This window comes from Mobula hypostoma, chromosome 9 (assembly GCF_963921235.1).
Source record: "Mobula hypostoma chromosome 9, sMobHyp1.1, whole genome shotgun sequence".
In the NCBI taxonomy this organism is placed as follows: domain Eukaryota; kingdom Metazoa; phylum Chordata; class Chondrichthyes; order Myliobatiformes; family Myliobatidae; genus Mobula; species Mobula hypostoma.
The window spans coordinates 119,254,921-119,271,365 of NC_086105.1; the positions used below are offsets into that span (position 1 = coordinate 119,254,921).

General features: G+C 35.2%; 1 protein-coding gene across 15 annotated transcripts in view; it reads left to right on the forward strand.

Annotated features, from left to right (window-relative positions):
- The window catches only part of rbfox1 (RNA binding fox-1 homolog 1), a 1,583,823-nt gene that overhangs the window by 1,540,895 nt on the left and 26,483 nt on the right, over window positions 1–16,445 (forward strand). For 10 of the 15 annotated variants that reach the window (XM_063058997.1, XM_063058996.1, XM_063059001.1 and 7 more), the window contains 4 exons: window positions 435–474; window positions 4,860–4,924; window positions 9,094–9,126; window positions 11,715–11,767. In XM_063058997.1, coding sequence (XP_062915067.1) covers window positions 435–474; window positions 4,860–4,924; window positions 9,094–9,126; window positions 11,715–11,767 — 191 coding nt within the window. The remainder of the gene's footprint in view (window positions 1–434; window positions 475–4,859; window positions 4,925–9,093; window positions 9,127–11,714; window positions 11,768–16,445) is intronic. The other 5 variants (XM_063058998.1, XM_063058993.1, XM_063059000.1 and 2 more) reach the window with 2 other exon arrangements.

Consider the following 16,445-nt stretch of genomic DNA (forward strand, 5'->3'; position numbering starts at 1 on the left):
TCATTACACAGTCAAAGTCACTTAGATCACATTTCTTTCCTCATTCTGAAACTTGACCTGATCAGCAACTGTGCTTCTTGACCATGTCTGCATGCTTTTACGCATTGAGCTGCTGCCACATGTTTGATATCGGCAGGTATAACGGGCAGATGTACAGGAGAGCCTGATAAAGTGGACACAGAGTATATGTTTTATTAGTATCTTTTATGTCGTTGTTTACACTAGCTTATTTCTTGGTTCTTAATGTATGATATTTTTTCATTAATGCTGCAGTCAGATCAAGTAAATTCCTATATGTTCAAATACTTAAGCATCAATGTTACCATATTTATTTTTCCAGTAGTCTTATCTTTTTTGGTGAAATACTTGCTATCTCCCTAGCATGTGAAAATGAACTAAAAGAAATGTTTCTTTTTGTGTGTGAATCTTTGCAGTGTTGTTTACCAGGATGGATTTTATGGTGCAGATATTTATGTAAGTATTTGTGATGCGCATGCCATTCTTTATTTCATTACCAAAGCCATTCTTCTTACAAGTTTTCTCTGCTGTGCATCTCAGATTTTACATTGTGTTAAAACCTTCCAGAAAGCATTACACAAAATCTACATTATCCCAAAACTCACTGTTCATTTCCACGAATATTTTTCACAATATAGGACTGAAATAGTAGTTTGGCTTATTATCCTGTACACTTCTCAGATTCATAATTTCTAAATACACACCAAGCAAATATAAAAATAACAGCACAACAGGTATCATTTTTGGTTTAACCATTAATGGATGAAACTACAGATGTTTTATTTTGTTAAGGCTATTCTTTTCATTTAGTTTCATATCATATTTATTTTTGGTTATGTACACATTTTCTAGTGTTTAAATGAATGTGATAGCTGCGGATTTTGTAGTATAAGAATAATGGTTCTGTTGCTCATTATAGTGACAGATGGGCAAGGGGAGAATAGAATATTATTTTCTCCTGCTTCCATTGCCATTACTTAGTTTTCCTACCTCAGGCAATGTTGGCATATTTCATACTTTATGATTGGTGCGCTGAGTCATGCAAACAAAAGGATCTATAGGGTCAGTTGCTAGGAGTCAGGATCCAAATTAAATACTCAAAGTCATATTTAAAATCAGTGAGTTCCCAGAAAATGATCTCCCAGTATCCAGTCGAGTTACTAGAAAGATCCTTGTAGCGGAATGCTCCAACACTATAATATTCATTGTCTAGGATTTTCTAGAGTGAGTTATGCTGCTCAGGTTCACAAACCAAACTTTCCTTGACTAGATTGGGTAGGATGATATTGCTGGTGCAGACAGGTTAGGAGACCTGCAATGAGGTCCGGAGTACACACAGGTCCACAGAGTCATACACGACAATGCTAGAAATCTTTGACAGTCTGAAAAGCCCTGAGTCAAACTTTGCACCTGTCAAAATGTTCATATGCTTTAATGCTTCTGAATGCGCTTATCCGCAAAATTTTTAAAAACCTAATTTTTTAATAAGTTATAGTTATAGAGTAGCACAGTACAGAAACAGCCCCCTTGGCCCATCCAGTCCATGCCTATCTGATCTACCTGCACTCAGTCCATATTCTTCCAAACACCATACACCAATCCACACTTCTTTTAAATGTTGGAGCGGAACCTAAACTATCAATTCTGCTGACTGCTCATTTTACACTCACACCAACCACCCTCTGAGTGAATAAAATTTCCCCTTGAATATTTCACCTTTTACCCTAAACTTATGATCTCTAGTTCCAGTCTCACCCAATCTAAGGGGGGAAAGCCTAAAGTACTGAATGTAAATCAACTAAATCCATTTGTAAATAATAAAACATAGAACAAATGACAGTTGGAAATTAAATTAATACAATTGAGAAGAATTCAACTTATCTATGTGTTTTTACCTTTCTTCCTCAAGATCACTAGATCTAACAGCAGAGTCCCAGGGCAGCTGCTGGAAATCACAGCAAGCTCCTGCTTAGTTATCAGACTCATGGGGAGATCTATGACATACAGAAGCCATGACTTCACCAATGAACTCCAGGATTTCCACACTCATCCAAGAGTCTGAAAACTTACCCATACTTACATTGTAAAATGCTCAGCATTTCTTGAAGAACTGCTAGAAAAATCCAAGTTTTATGGAAAGGAACTAGAAGAGTAAATTCTGTTGAATGAAATGAGTCAGAATTGATGACTTCAGGCTACTTGCTTTGCTATTACTCAGAAGGAGGTTGTGTAGAAATAAGAATGAATATTTAAGAAGGACAGGAAATATTACAGCTTTTAGTATTTTCCATGTTGAGGTTACCAAATCCCATGTATTTTAAGAAATTAAGATTTGCTAGTGAGAAGGAAACTGAATAACTTCTACTTCCAGATCAGAAGGGTCTTTAGAATCATTTCTTTTGTTCCATGTCCAAAGCTTTTTAATTCTTTTACTTTTACAATTATCATTACTTATTGTCCAAGACATGTTTTGTAGAACTTTAATACAGACAAATATAATTTCTTCTGTCTCTGAAATCAACAAATTTCAAAATATATGAATGCAAAGTACACCTATAGTCAGTACTCTGTGTAAAAAAATACATTTTATATCGAATTGAAAAATAGTACCATTACAATTTCCCCATGGAAGCAGCATGCATTGGATTTTTTTTTCTGCTGAAGTAGTACAATTAGGACTTAGCCTCCAAGTTTAAATTGATTAAATTTAATTGATGCAAATATAAAAAATGCATTAGACAACATTAGGAAATATAAATTACATTCTGGCTTCGAAGCCATTACAATTCATCTTCCAGAGACTATGAAAAATTAGGTTGTGTAAAATTTTAATAAAGGAAGGAACGCTTTCAGTTTAAGAGAAAAAAAAAGACAGTGTGAAAATCTTACCCCATAACTCACACACTGCCTATGTATTTTTGTTGATTTGGTGATACTTAATTTGTGTAGATTTTTAGACTTTCAATGGTTCAAAATCAAAGGCAAACTTGAAGAGGAATGGCTTATTGGGTTCATGGGTTATTCATTCTTTTTACATTCAAAACATTATTTCTGTTTCATTATAGAATAGTGTATCGAGAACCTGTGTTTGGCAATAAGTTACCACAGGTATGGAGTACTGGATGATGAGCGAAATGTCACAGTGAATGTGGATTGCTACCAAATGTTTTTACTATTTGTGAAATAAAGAGGGCATTTATCAATGCAGGAAGGGTTTACCTTGAATGAACATTTATGCCCTTTTGGGACAGTTTGGGTTTGCTAAACAACTAGAGCTCGGGGTGAATAGTGGCAAAATTACTGTGAATGTATGTTAATATTGAACAGGAAATCTTGGCTGAATGCTTAGTGATCAGGACTTTCATAATTCTTATTTCTTCCACTGCACTTGAAAGAATACACAATAAGGAGGCTGTCCCAAAGGATGGTGGGATGGCCACTTCCAACCACATTTTAATTGGATCGTAAATGGTGTTTGCTTTATCTACAGAGATTGGATTCTGTATGTTAATTGGCATGCTGAGATAATTTAGAAATGGTTGATATAACATTCTGGCCCATTGAACAGGAGGCCTCTGCCATTCTCACAGTTTGACAATTGATGCATCACTGCCCACAATTCATTTTAAATGTGCATTTGTTTGTCCTGTTGCTTAATTGAAGATCCATAATTATCCAAACTTTAAAAATTAGCAAGAGCTAATTTAATTAAAATAATTTGTACTCCGATGACTTAATTCCAATTTCCATGTTTTTAAATAATCTGTTTTAATAACGGAGCCAACAAATGCAAATGGATCAATATATTAGCGTTTCTCAAGAAAATTATATTGGATCCTTCAGTATTTTCAACACTTGTTTAGCAGGAGATAATATCTTTACACAATGCAGGAAGCTATTGTTGAATAAAATCAATATACATAGCCTTATGTTGAATAATAAATAGAAATGTGGTCAAATTTCCCAATTACAAAACTCAAGTTCATTTGGAAATTAAGTTTCTTTCTCTTTTGGATGCTGTTTTTTTTGTGATGAATATCTAAACCATTAAAAATGAAAAACATCAAAGTTACTTATTTCAAATTCAAAGATTGTCACAAGGGTAAAAGCTTACATTTTTTAACAGTTCTGAACTTGGACTTAAACAATATAAACCAATAGTATTTCAAGGTGTAATAATTTAGAATGCCATTAAAATATGTATTTGGTTATTCTAGAGGTAACATATTTGCACCTTACTCAATATTCCCCACTAATGATCTGGCCAAGACAGGAGATCCTATACATGGGAAGTAATAAGCATAAAGTAACATCGAAAACTGAATGATTCAGTGTTCTGGTACACCACTGCAATGCGTCTCTACACTGTCCGTGTACTTTACCTTTGGCTACTTAGGTTTATTTAAAAAATGAAGGATGCCGGTGTCTACTCTGAATTTTAACTATCAGAACACACATTATTTGAGAAAATACACGTCCCATCAGTTACACTGGTTTGGATGATTAAGACAGAATTCTTTTTCCTTGAAAATGTTAAAAGTGTCAGGGTATGAGATATTGTTTATTCATTTCATCACATGCAAAATATCTTTCGACTTTAGATCAATAGACCAGATCTGGCATGGAAAATTATGTGATAAGTTTTAGTACAATAGAATTGAAAATTATATCTGTCTTACAGCAAACAAATTTTTTTTAAAAATTCTTGTTGTCACTGGGTTCATGAATTGTGAGATTATTATTCGAGGCATAAATGTTGATCTGCTTCCATAAGTGTTGAAAATACTGGGAAAGCTGTGCTGTGAGATTGCAGATGGACTGAGGCTATCCTTTTTTTCCAGGGTGGGTATGCTGCCTACAGGTATGCCCAACCTGCTACTGCCACTGCTGCCGCCTACAGCGACAGGTAAGGAAGCCACTCCGCCATTGATTTACTGTGTTGTTATTCATGTGATTCATCGCTGGGATAAAAAGGAACTGGTTCACATGGCACCTCATAAATGATAACTATCATTCGATCAAATAATTAAACTATGAATGTGTGACATCAGAGTGATATGGCTGCTCCACCCTGGAGGAGTTATGGCATCATTTCAAAGATGGCCATTGATGTCTGTTATGCCATTTCCACAGAAGCTGTTAATTTAGATGTCCTGGTTAAGAAAGATATTTTTAAAAAAAATTTATGATTAATGATAATCATATTTATGATAAACACAATGATTAAACTCTTATTTACTATTTCAGTAAAAGGATAATATATCAATTTAAACTGAAAATCTCCCAAAAAAGCCCGACAGAATCAGAATAGGAATGAGCAAATTGCTGGGATTTGACTGCTTTACTTCAGTCTGAATCAAACTGTACAGAATGAATAAATGTGAATTGAACTTTTTTCAAAAGATATCTCAACTTCCGTTATTAAGCAGAAATTGTTGTCATAATACAGTACAGGAACGTTTTAATTTCACCCTCTGCAGTATGGAAAGGAAAAATATCTCAGGCTTACTAATAACATTCCTGAATATAATTTCATACTTTGTATAGCTCAGCTCAGATTTACTCGAGGCTCCTTCAAGCTTCATCCTGTTAGACACTCAAGCACTCAATGACATTTTCTCTTCTACCCACTAATGGTCTATTCCCCAGATAAAATACATTTTTCTTCCCTGATGTCAGACACTGCAAGCTGGGACGACAATATTGTTTTCAATAACTTCCCCTGTCATGTCTTGGATTACAGATCAATGCTGTAAACAGTGGCCAATGCTGACATCTCAATCAGCTGAGGTCTGAGGTGTGACAAAGTTTACTCCTTGTTGATTAATGTTTCAGGCCTTGTATATTGCTTATTCCCCCAGTAAAAGATGTGCTGAATTATGTTAGTAAGTCCAGAGTAATTTGCATATGTAACTTGCATCTTGACAGTGCAATCTCACAAATGATTTGCAAGTCAGCAATTTTTAAGGTGAAAAATATCCTGTATTGTTCAGAGGAAGCTGGATAAGCACAGCAGGGAGAACATGGAAAGATACTTTGATAGAATTAGATCGGATAGATTGGGAGGGAGCTTTATAGGGAAAGAGCAGCAACAGAGACAAATGAACCAAACACTCTGCTTATTTGCTGAATCACCAAAGAAAGGAACTTGCACCATGTAATTAATTAGATCTTCTGCAGAAGATCCAAAATGCACACATCACTCAATTGCTCAGGTCATACAGTGGTGCAGCAGTTAAGCTGATTATTTACACCTCCAGGAACCAGGGTTCAATCCTCACCTCGGACACTGTCTACACATTCTCTGTGTATATCTGTGGATTACCTCTGGGTATTCTACATCCCTCCTACATGCTAGTTTAGGATAATTCAATTACTGTAATTTGCCCATCGTGTGTTGTGTGGGAAGAATAAAAATAGGATTATTGTGGGGCAATGGTTCCTGATGAGCATGGGAATGGTAGGCTGAAGAGCCTGCCACCATGCTGTTTCTCACGAACAGAAGAACAAATACCAAGCACTTTCATTATGAATATTAAACACAGTATAGGCCCTTCAGCCCACGATATTGTGCTGACCTGATATGTACTGTGGTTTCAATTGCTGCTGTCCTTCCCTCATACATACCCCATAACCTTCCATTTTTCTTTCATCCATGTGCCTATCTAAAAGTCTCTTAAATGTATCAACCTCTACCATCGCTTCCCATGGTCACTTATCATTCCCTGTGTAAAAACCTATCACTGATATCTCCCCTCAACCTGACTCCACTCACCAATGCCATTGCCATCCAGGGGAAAAAAGGCACTGGTTGCTCATTCCTTCTGTGCCTAAAATGAGGAACACCACACTTTATGTTATGTCACCACAGTAAGAATTGTGGGAAATACTCATGGTCAGGAACGGTGGCTGATTTTTGCCTTCATCCCAATCCTGATTTGGGATTCCATGTTATCTCTAATGCCACTTGTAATCATTTTGACGCCATTTGAGATTAGAGTAGAAATTACTTTGATGTGGATAACCTAATCCCATATTTGGTATGTACTTGCATACTGGCATTTGGAGGATTTAGCAAGTTACTATCAGTTGCAAAATATGTCATTTGGAAACAAAGTTATTGAGAAGAGTTTGGATGGAAGAATTTAAATTACTTTAAGAAAATAAGACAAGTAGATATGGATTAACATTGATCAGAAGATCTAGCTCTTTACTTAAATTTATCTCTCAGTCACATCACTGGCGCTGTTTCAAAAATAGATCAGAAGCAGTTTTACATGCTACTTTGGCTGATAATTAAACATTTTTTTTCCCGCCCTATTGAACATTTGTGTTAATGATTAGGAAGGGAAAGTGGTTTAAATAGATGATAATTGCCTGGATCAATGATGTTTCATCTGAAGGGTGTTAGATCTGATCCATGGTAAAATGGGCCCTTCCATTTGCATTGCTTACAGCAGTGTGTAAGTGCCATCAATACTGTCAATAAAATTTTGAAGACTTTTTTCCAAAATATGAATTAAATTCCTAATGCCATATGACCATTCAAGATCAAGCATCCCCCTCCAATCTGACCTCAAGCATGACGAGACTGGAGGGTCCCACCATATTTTGCCCTGTCCTAAGAAGCCATACCTCATCCATGTGAAGCAGACCTATTAACCACAGTGGAATTTATCACTCTAATGTATCATTATAGCATCTATATGATTAACCTTTCATATTTAAGCAACAACTTTTCTCAAGAATTGGGTTAGTAAGAACTTATAATGTTCTGTGAGTATTCAGAATAGATGTTCTTATCTTCTAGTAACTCACATCTGGTAATTATGTCTTTATTTGTTCTGATAGTTTGATAAGATACTGGCGTTTGCCTGGTTAATGAAGATTTTTTTTCAGCAATTTCTTTACCTTCAGTGTTCTCTTTAATGAAATCAATCTGTTAAATCTTTTGAACCAACTGTTCTTTCATCTGGTGACACATTGGTATTAAAACCACGTTCTTATAAAACTCAACACTTAGTAGTGTAGGAGTTTTCAAAGTCAATTGTGGACTCGGATTTCCATCTTATAAAATAGATTAATCTGACACAGCAAACTAAAGTTCCCCTTACCCTTTCACAATTTGTTAGCACAATTGACCCTTGAAGTTTTCATACTTACACCAACTGACATGTCACATGGATTCCCAGCAGGAGTAATCGATCCTAACAACACACCATCATTTTCCATCTCTGTTCTCAAATATCTTGCCAGAGGATAAGAGAATTACCTTTGTAATTGGCACGCAGTATCTTTATCAATGCTTTCCAGGTCCCAGATGGAGTTTTGATTGACAATCTATAGCTTTTTTTCATTTTGCCGTTTATTCATTTATTTGAGATCTACTGATCAATTTCACAGAATGGGCTTTAAAATGGTAACTTTTGTTATTTTTAACACTGAAATTCAATAAAAGAGCCTTATATAGTTTGAAAAAAGTTGCTCTGTGGTGACCCTTTTTAAGTTTTTTATCATGACATTCTTTGAATTGAACATTCCCTTCCCCATAAGTGTCCATGCAGAGGATTGACTTGTTTCAGGTTTGTTTCAATCTCTGCTGTACTATTGGCTTAGGGACTGTGATGGAGCTTCCCTAATTGTGGAAACCTGATGAAATTTTCTGCAAAAACAAAATCTTTTTCCCTGTCTCTCTTAAATTCAGTCAGTAGAATTCCTCTATGTATTTTTTTTTGTGTATCTTCTGAAGTAGCAGCAAAGGGACAATTACTTGTATTCGGTAATGCAATGAGAATTAGTGGCTATTGTAGAACCTATTAGATATCTATTGTATGCCTAGTAATAGCTGAAAATAATGTTTAAATTGGAAAAGCAAATAGGGCCTTTTAATTGCGATGTGGTAATTTTAATATACAGAGATATTTATAGTGCCAGTAACAAAATATGGTATGGTTACAGCGGTACTAAATAATAGCTGTCTAACATCCTAATTCAATGCATTGTTGACTAATTTTAACAATAAATATCTGAAAGTCCTAAATCTACTGATTGCCTTGTTTATCTTTGCTTCGGAAGGTTCAGGAGTGTTAAGGCCGTAGAGTTTCCTGTGTAAGCAATGCTTTGAATTAATGAAACTACAGTATACTATTGTTTTCTAATTTATAATCACTCCACACATTGTTTTATTTGTGTTATGTGAAAGGTGGATGTATGTTGTTTGCACGTTTGCACAAAACTTCGAATGCAATGACATCTGCATATAAAACTGTGTTGTTCTTTGACATTTTGTTCTATTGCATTTTATTATCATGGACTTATTTTGAATATTTCTGATGCAAAAAGCATATCTAAATATATAAAAAGCGTGCCTCTTTCAGTATTAATTTTTAATACCGTTTTGCAATTTTCTGCATTTTTGATAGTTTACAAGTAAATTTTTATCAGAAGCACTTTTGGAATGCAGCAAAGTCACATGAATGATGGCACAGAAATAAATTGATACCAAGATATTGGTCACAAATATCATGACTAGTTAAATCCACGAGAGCCAGAGTCAGTCGTTGTTTGTATCAAGTACTCAAACAGCAACAGATTACTGAACACAGTTAACTTAACATACAGGCATCAGTATTACACCCCTAACATATGCTAAGCTTGTTTCAGAAAGGTAAACTGCTCTCATCTTTAAGCAGAATCATAAATAGCGGAACAAATGACTTAACCCACTATGTATTACATAATGCATGTCCATAGCTAAAATTTTGTCACCAAGTTTGCTGAAAGCATGTTCATTGAAGAGTATGTAAGTACTAATGGCAATATGAAGGATTTGTGCTGACCCTTTGTCATTTCACACTTTGTAGTACTCTGAAGCCCTTTTGTACCTTATTGGTTTTGGGGAAGAGGGGTGGATTGTCATTTTGTCAGTGCATATTCACGATGGAATCAGTTTATCTGTAAAACTATATCACTTCTAATAGACCCATCACAAAAGTTCACTGTGTGGCTTCTTGAGTAAAGCCCCAGGGCAAGGATTTTTGCCTTGTTTGGCTGCCTGGTGGTTTTTGATTTGATTAGTGCATTTTGTTGTGTACAGTGTACTGGCTTGTGTATCATAGCTTGCAACCAGGGTTCCTTTCTTGAATATCATTGAATTACTCGATTAAAAGATATGCCATTGAATAAATTTAGCCTCGACTGTTTGCATTTCTATATCCATGCACATGCAGTTTGTACATTGAATGCAGAATCATAAACTCCAGTTTGCATGCGCTGCACCAGTATGCTTTTAGATGCTGTTGGTATGATTTTGTGTAGACTGAAGCTAATTTCCCATAAATGTTTGCAATAAATGCTTCATTTTTGGTTATGGAAAAACAGATAGGAGAATGTTGGAATGCAAAATTTCGATCAATAATGTGTACATTACGTTTCTATTGTATGCTTTTGTCCATTTAATTGGGTTAACAATGGAAAATATTATATGAGATTAATCTCAACATAAAGTAAGAGTTCAACCCAAATTTTGTTTCACAGAATAATAAACTTGCTCCAGAATAATAAGATTGCAGATTTTGAGATCTTAAATTATTATAATTAATCAGTTTTAGGATCTAAAGATTAATTATATATTAATCATTCAACTATATAAATATTACATTCTCATCATACAATTCAAAAATTTGATTATGATGGATAGTTATGTTTTATCATAACTTACATATACTGTATATTAAATTGGATTACTTAGGAATGATATGCAATACTCATTTGCAGAAAAAGATGTTTAATTTAATTTGAAAACTACAGAGAATTACAAGAAACCTATAGAATTTACAAGGTGAAATTAAATTTATGAGCAGTAGCTACCATTCTACTACATTCTCATTATTCACTTTGCATTATCAGAGCCAATTAAAAAAAGGAGATGGTTATATGCACTAGTAAATTAGAAATGGACCTGAAGAACAGTCATGATATCTTACAAAGGAAAATGGTTATGATTGACTCAATTAAAATGTTTAAATGTAAATTCTAATGCAAATTCAGATTATATGTCTTGTAAAATGGAGAAAGAACATTTATCACAGTAATTTCAGGGAAGCACAGAGCTAGGTTTGATAAGTTAGCACTTAAATGATTTGCATATAAACTGGTGATGTTAAGTAATGAGCTAAAGAATATCTTTCCAATAATATTTCAGCTTGCAAGGAGATCTTTGAATAAAATGTTTCAAGCACCAAATATTGTTAGAATCTCCTTTAAAAGCTTTATTATGCAATAGATTAAAAAGCAACAGGTATCTTTAGCAGCCCTGAACACTAATATGTTAATAAATTTACTATGCAAAAGAACTTTTTTATTATAGGTTCAATTAAGAATAAATCACTGTTTAGAACTTTAATGCAATATTCTAAATGCATTTTTGTTATGTCGTTTAAAAAGATTTTTAAAAAGTTTAGTCATACTCTGCATAGTCATTTACCCAATAAACTTTTACATGCTTGAGTGCATGTCCTAATAAAATTTAACTAGATAATTTTTGTATTTCAAAGCCTTTTCTCCAATATTTATTTAAATAAAGATTCTTTACCCCTTCATATCTTTAATCATCAGATCAGTGGGCAGATAGCACATCTTCCAGTCAAACGTGCTCTGTCACCAAGCAGTATTGTCAATTTTATCTTCTTTTGCAGAAATCAGTTCGTCTTCGTTGCAGCAGATGAAATTTCTTGTAACACCTCTTCAGGTAATAATTGTTGATACTTTTTGATGCATCCACAGTGGTATTTATATCTTTTGTGGTATCCCATCCCACATGCGAAGTGGGTGGGCCCTTTTTCAGTTGTTGTCAGCAAAGAATTTTCAATCCCAACAATATGCAGTTTAATTCATGAACTAAGGTATGGCCAAACTCAGGAATTGAAGAAATGTCTTCCTAAAGTTTTGAAAGCTGCATTGTTCATTTTGTGTATTATCACATAGAAGATGTATGGACTGCGGTTTTAAATAGCAGCCTGTTACTCCTAAGGGCGTTTATTGAGCTTGCATGCTTTCATTGGTTAAGTACAGTAGCAGCTGAAGTTTCTAACTTGGCAAAAGTAAACCTGCAACATTTGAACAGTCTGAAACAAACTTCTATAAATGGCTATATAAACAATGGAATTTCTTTAAATGAAACCAATTCAACATATGCTCTATTGTCAGATGCGGACATCATTCAAACTGTATCTGTTAAAATCAAGAATATTTTTCTTGCTGACTTGTTAGCCTTAGCTGAAATTAATTCATAATGGACAACGAGCAGTTACTCAGTGAAACTCTCAACAAATATTATAAGTTATAGAAAAGGTTGCCATAGAGAAAAAGAAGTGTCATCAAAATTTCATGACAGTGAAATTTTAATAGCATAATATGTAGGTTGATTTGCCAGATGGAGAGTTTTGTCATCACTGCACTATGTTGATTCAGTCTCATTTGATTGCTTTGCACTTTGTGTCCTTGGTTGACACCTTGACATGGATGTCTTTTTCAGGATTTGTTTTGTTTTTGGATGAAATTGGTAAAATAAGCGTAGCTGTAATCTCCAAACATTTAAAGAAAGTTATTTGTAGGAGATAGCAGCAATTTTTTTTGCACTTTATTTACATCATCTGTAACAGAAGATTGCTCAGAATCCTGTTTTCCTCAAGAATAACAGCATGTTTATACACGTGGATGATGAGGGTTTTTTTTAATTATGTTACTGAAGCATTTGAGATATTTATCTTCAATGCAGATTTACCTTGTACTCTATGTTAAAGAGAATAAAATGAGTTCTCAAATTGCCATTAAATCCACAAATATGATTGAAACCAATCTGGCCTGAAGACAGCAGCTCAGCCGAGCACCGTGATTAAGTACACCCATTGCTCATTTGTAAAATACTGTTAAAATAAAGTATCAAATTGATCGAGAATTAAACCGCAATGAAATAATTTATTCAACATAAGATGGCAATCGGGACAGTATGGATACAGAATTAAAACTTAGCTGTAGCTTAGATTGAAATAAAACAATGTCCATATTGTTAGTTTAAATGATTTAGTCCATCAAATTGTCATCATACAGGCAGAACGCACAAATCAGCAGGAGTGAATAGAAATACCTGTAGTGGTAAACAGCAAGAAAGGCTATACAGTGAAGTTCAGCAGGAACAAATACACCCAACACAAAATTGACATGGATATACTAAAATCTTCTCCTTCTCAGCATATAACTACAAAAAACTTACATGAACAATGGTGACAATGATATTATTAAACCTCACCTGGATTAGTAATGGCCTGTAGTAAAGGAAATCTGCAATCCTTATCTAGCCTCAAAGCAATATGGTAGAATTTTTACTTACCTTTTTGAACTTGCATCACAATCCACTCAGGTCAAGAACACTAAATGCTGCTGCTGTCATCTAGTGAATGAATAAAATAAACATCCAGTACGTAAATTTTTCTGTCAGTTACTGAAAGAGCTACTCTTGCACAAAACTTCCACAAGATTGTCAAAGTGAAATCATTTTCAGGAATAATTAGAGCTTTGACTACCACTATAATTCAAAAGTTACATACATTTCAGAGAAGAATGGAGGCCATAAATGATAGAAAAACTTTCCTACTGCATGAGCTACAAGTCATTTCTTAAACCGAGCAAAAAGTATTACCTTTCATCACAAGAACTGCTAAAACAAATGTATCACCTTGAATCACTGCTTATATATTGATAGTTTACAGATGGCTTTCTCCAACTGTCTGTCTGAAAATTGCTTTCAGTTCATTGAAACAGTAGATAATACAGAGGCTTAGAAATTTGCTCGTATAGCTCAACATTTGTATATGACACATGAGTAATTTTTATCTGAAAGATGAGCAACAAATATCAACTACTTAGTTGCTGTTTCTGCAAATACAAAAGGTGTTAGATGTGCAGTGACATATGATTGACATCAATTCTAATGCAAATTCTATCGACCATGCACTGTAAGTTTCACAGATGTGTGAGACTCAAAACACTGAACTTATTTTACTGTTGCTTTAAGGGTGTATACCCATCTGTGCTCTTTCTGGGGGTCCATCAACTTAATGTTTCTGAAGGTGGATTCCTTATTTATCTTTCATCCATTAACAGCTGTTGTCTTCATGGCTCCATTAATCTTTGTCCTGACTCCAATCACCTCTACCAGTCTTGTACCCCAAGCTTTCCTTGTACCCTTGGTTATCATCATCAATTATTTCTATCACCCTCAGCATCCCTTACACAATCTAATTTTCAACACTCAGTGGTCAGTTTTAATCGAATGTGGAAGGTTGTGGGGAAAGATCTATATGGTAAATTGCTCTGGGCATCATACGTAATGGATTCCCACAGCATTACAATATCCTTGGTTAGGTAAATGATGGAAAGTTCAAAGATAGCTAACTTGTGTTCAACACAGATGAATTTGTAGGCCTGTTTGTTCCATCAGCTTCGTATTTTCTTTCATTACCATATGGAGGAATTTTTATTCTCACCAGAAAGAACAAAACAAAAGGTAGGAGTAAGACGCAAACACGAGGAAATCTACAGATGCTGGAAATTCAAGCAACACACATAAAAAATGCTGGTGAGCACAGCAGGCCAGGCAGCGTCTATAAGGAGAGGTACAGTCGACATCTCCGGCCGAGACCCTTCGTCAGGACTGGCGAAGGATCTTGGCCCGAAACATCAACTATACCTCTTCCTATAGATGCTGCCTGGCCTGCTGCATTCATCAGCATTTTTTATGTGTGTTGGTAGGAGTAAGAGTAGGTCATACAGACATTTGAGCCTTCAGAAGAATGATCTTCAAACTCTATGCCATTTTCCTGCACTGTCCCCATATCCCTTGATTCCTTTAAAGCCCAGAAATCTCTCAATCTCATTTTTAATGAATATGATGACTGAACCTCTGAAGTTTTCCAGGTTGGAGATATACAAAGGTTGTCCACCCTATGTGATTTACTTCCCAGCTTTGGTTAACCAACCATTATTTCTGTAATGGTAATAAACTCATAACAGAATAAGATAAAGGAACAGATAAGCTCATTTGGCCAATTGAGTCGGCAGCATCATTTTATCATGGCTGATCCATTTTTCTCTCAGCCCCAATCTCCTGTTTTTTCCCCATATCCTTTTATGACCTGACTAATCAAGAATCTATCAACCTCTTCTTTCAATGTGCCTATCTTAGACCTCAATAGATTAACCTTCATTCTGAAACTCTGCCTTGTGGTCATAAACACCTCAGAAAGGGCAAACATTCTTTTAACGTCTAGTCTGTCAGATTTTTATGAATTTTCCAGGAGATCTCTTTGACAATGTATTCACAGTCCTGTTATGTACACCAAAGTAGATCAGCTCACAGTTCTACAGATTAAATCCATTTTCTATGTTCTTACTCATTCATTCAGCATCTCCCTAACTCTTTGGATCGCTTGACATATTTCTCTATATAAACAAACCTACCTGGCTTAATATTGTCATAAAGCTGGGACTTTTGACATTTCATCTCCTCGGCCAAATCATTGATATAGACCATGAGCAGCTGAGCCCAGCCATCAATCCCTATGGTGCCATTAATCACTTGAAACTTGCTAGCTATGTTCTCTGCCTTGGCCTGACCCAAATTGATTCTAATTCTACATCATGATTAGACAAGCCAAAATCATTTTCATCACTGCTTCTATAAATAGAACAAAATTACCAATTTTCCTTTTATTCCTCGCTTCCTAAATTCTGAATATCTTAGATGATTTACTTCCCAGCTTTGGTTATCCAATCATTATTTCTGTAATGGTAATAAACTCATAACAGAATAAGATAAAGGAACAGATTAGGTCATTTGGCCAATTGAGTCTGTAGCCCCATTTCATCATGGCTGATCCATTTTTTTCTCAGCCCCAATCTACTGTCTTCTCCTCATATCCCTTTATGACCTGACTAATCAAGAATCTATCCACCTCTTCTTTAAATATACCCAATGACTTGGCCTCCAGAGCCACCTGTGGCAACAACGTCTACAGATTCAACAATCTCTTGCTAAAGAAATTCCTCCATATCACTGTTCTAAATGGAAAAATCTCTCCTCTAAGGCTGTGCCCTCTGACTCCACCACCATAGGAAACATCCTCTCTACATCCACTCTCTCAAGGCATTTCAAAATTTGGTAGGTTTCAATGTGGTCTCCCCTCATTCTTCTGAATTCCAGTGAGTACAGGCCAAGAGCCATAAAATGATAAACTCCTCATATGATAAACATTTCAATCCTGGAATTATGTTTGCGAACCTCCTTTCAACCCTCTCCATTGTCAGCACTTCCGTTCTTAGATAAGGGCCCAAAACTGCTCACAATACTCCAAGTGAAGCCTCACCAG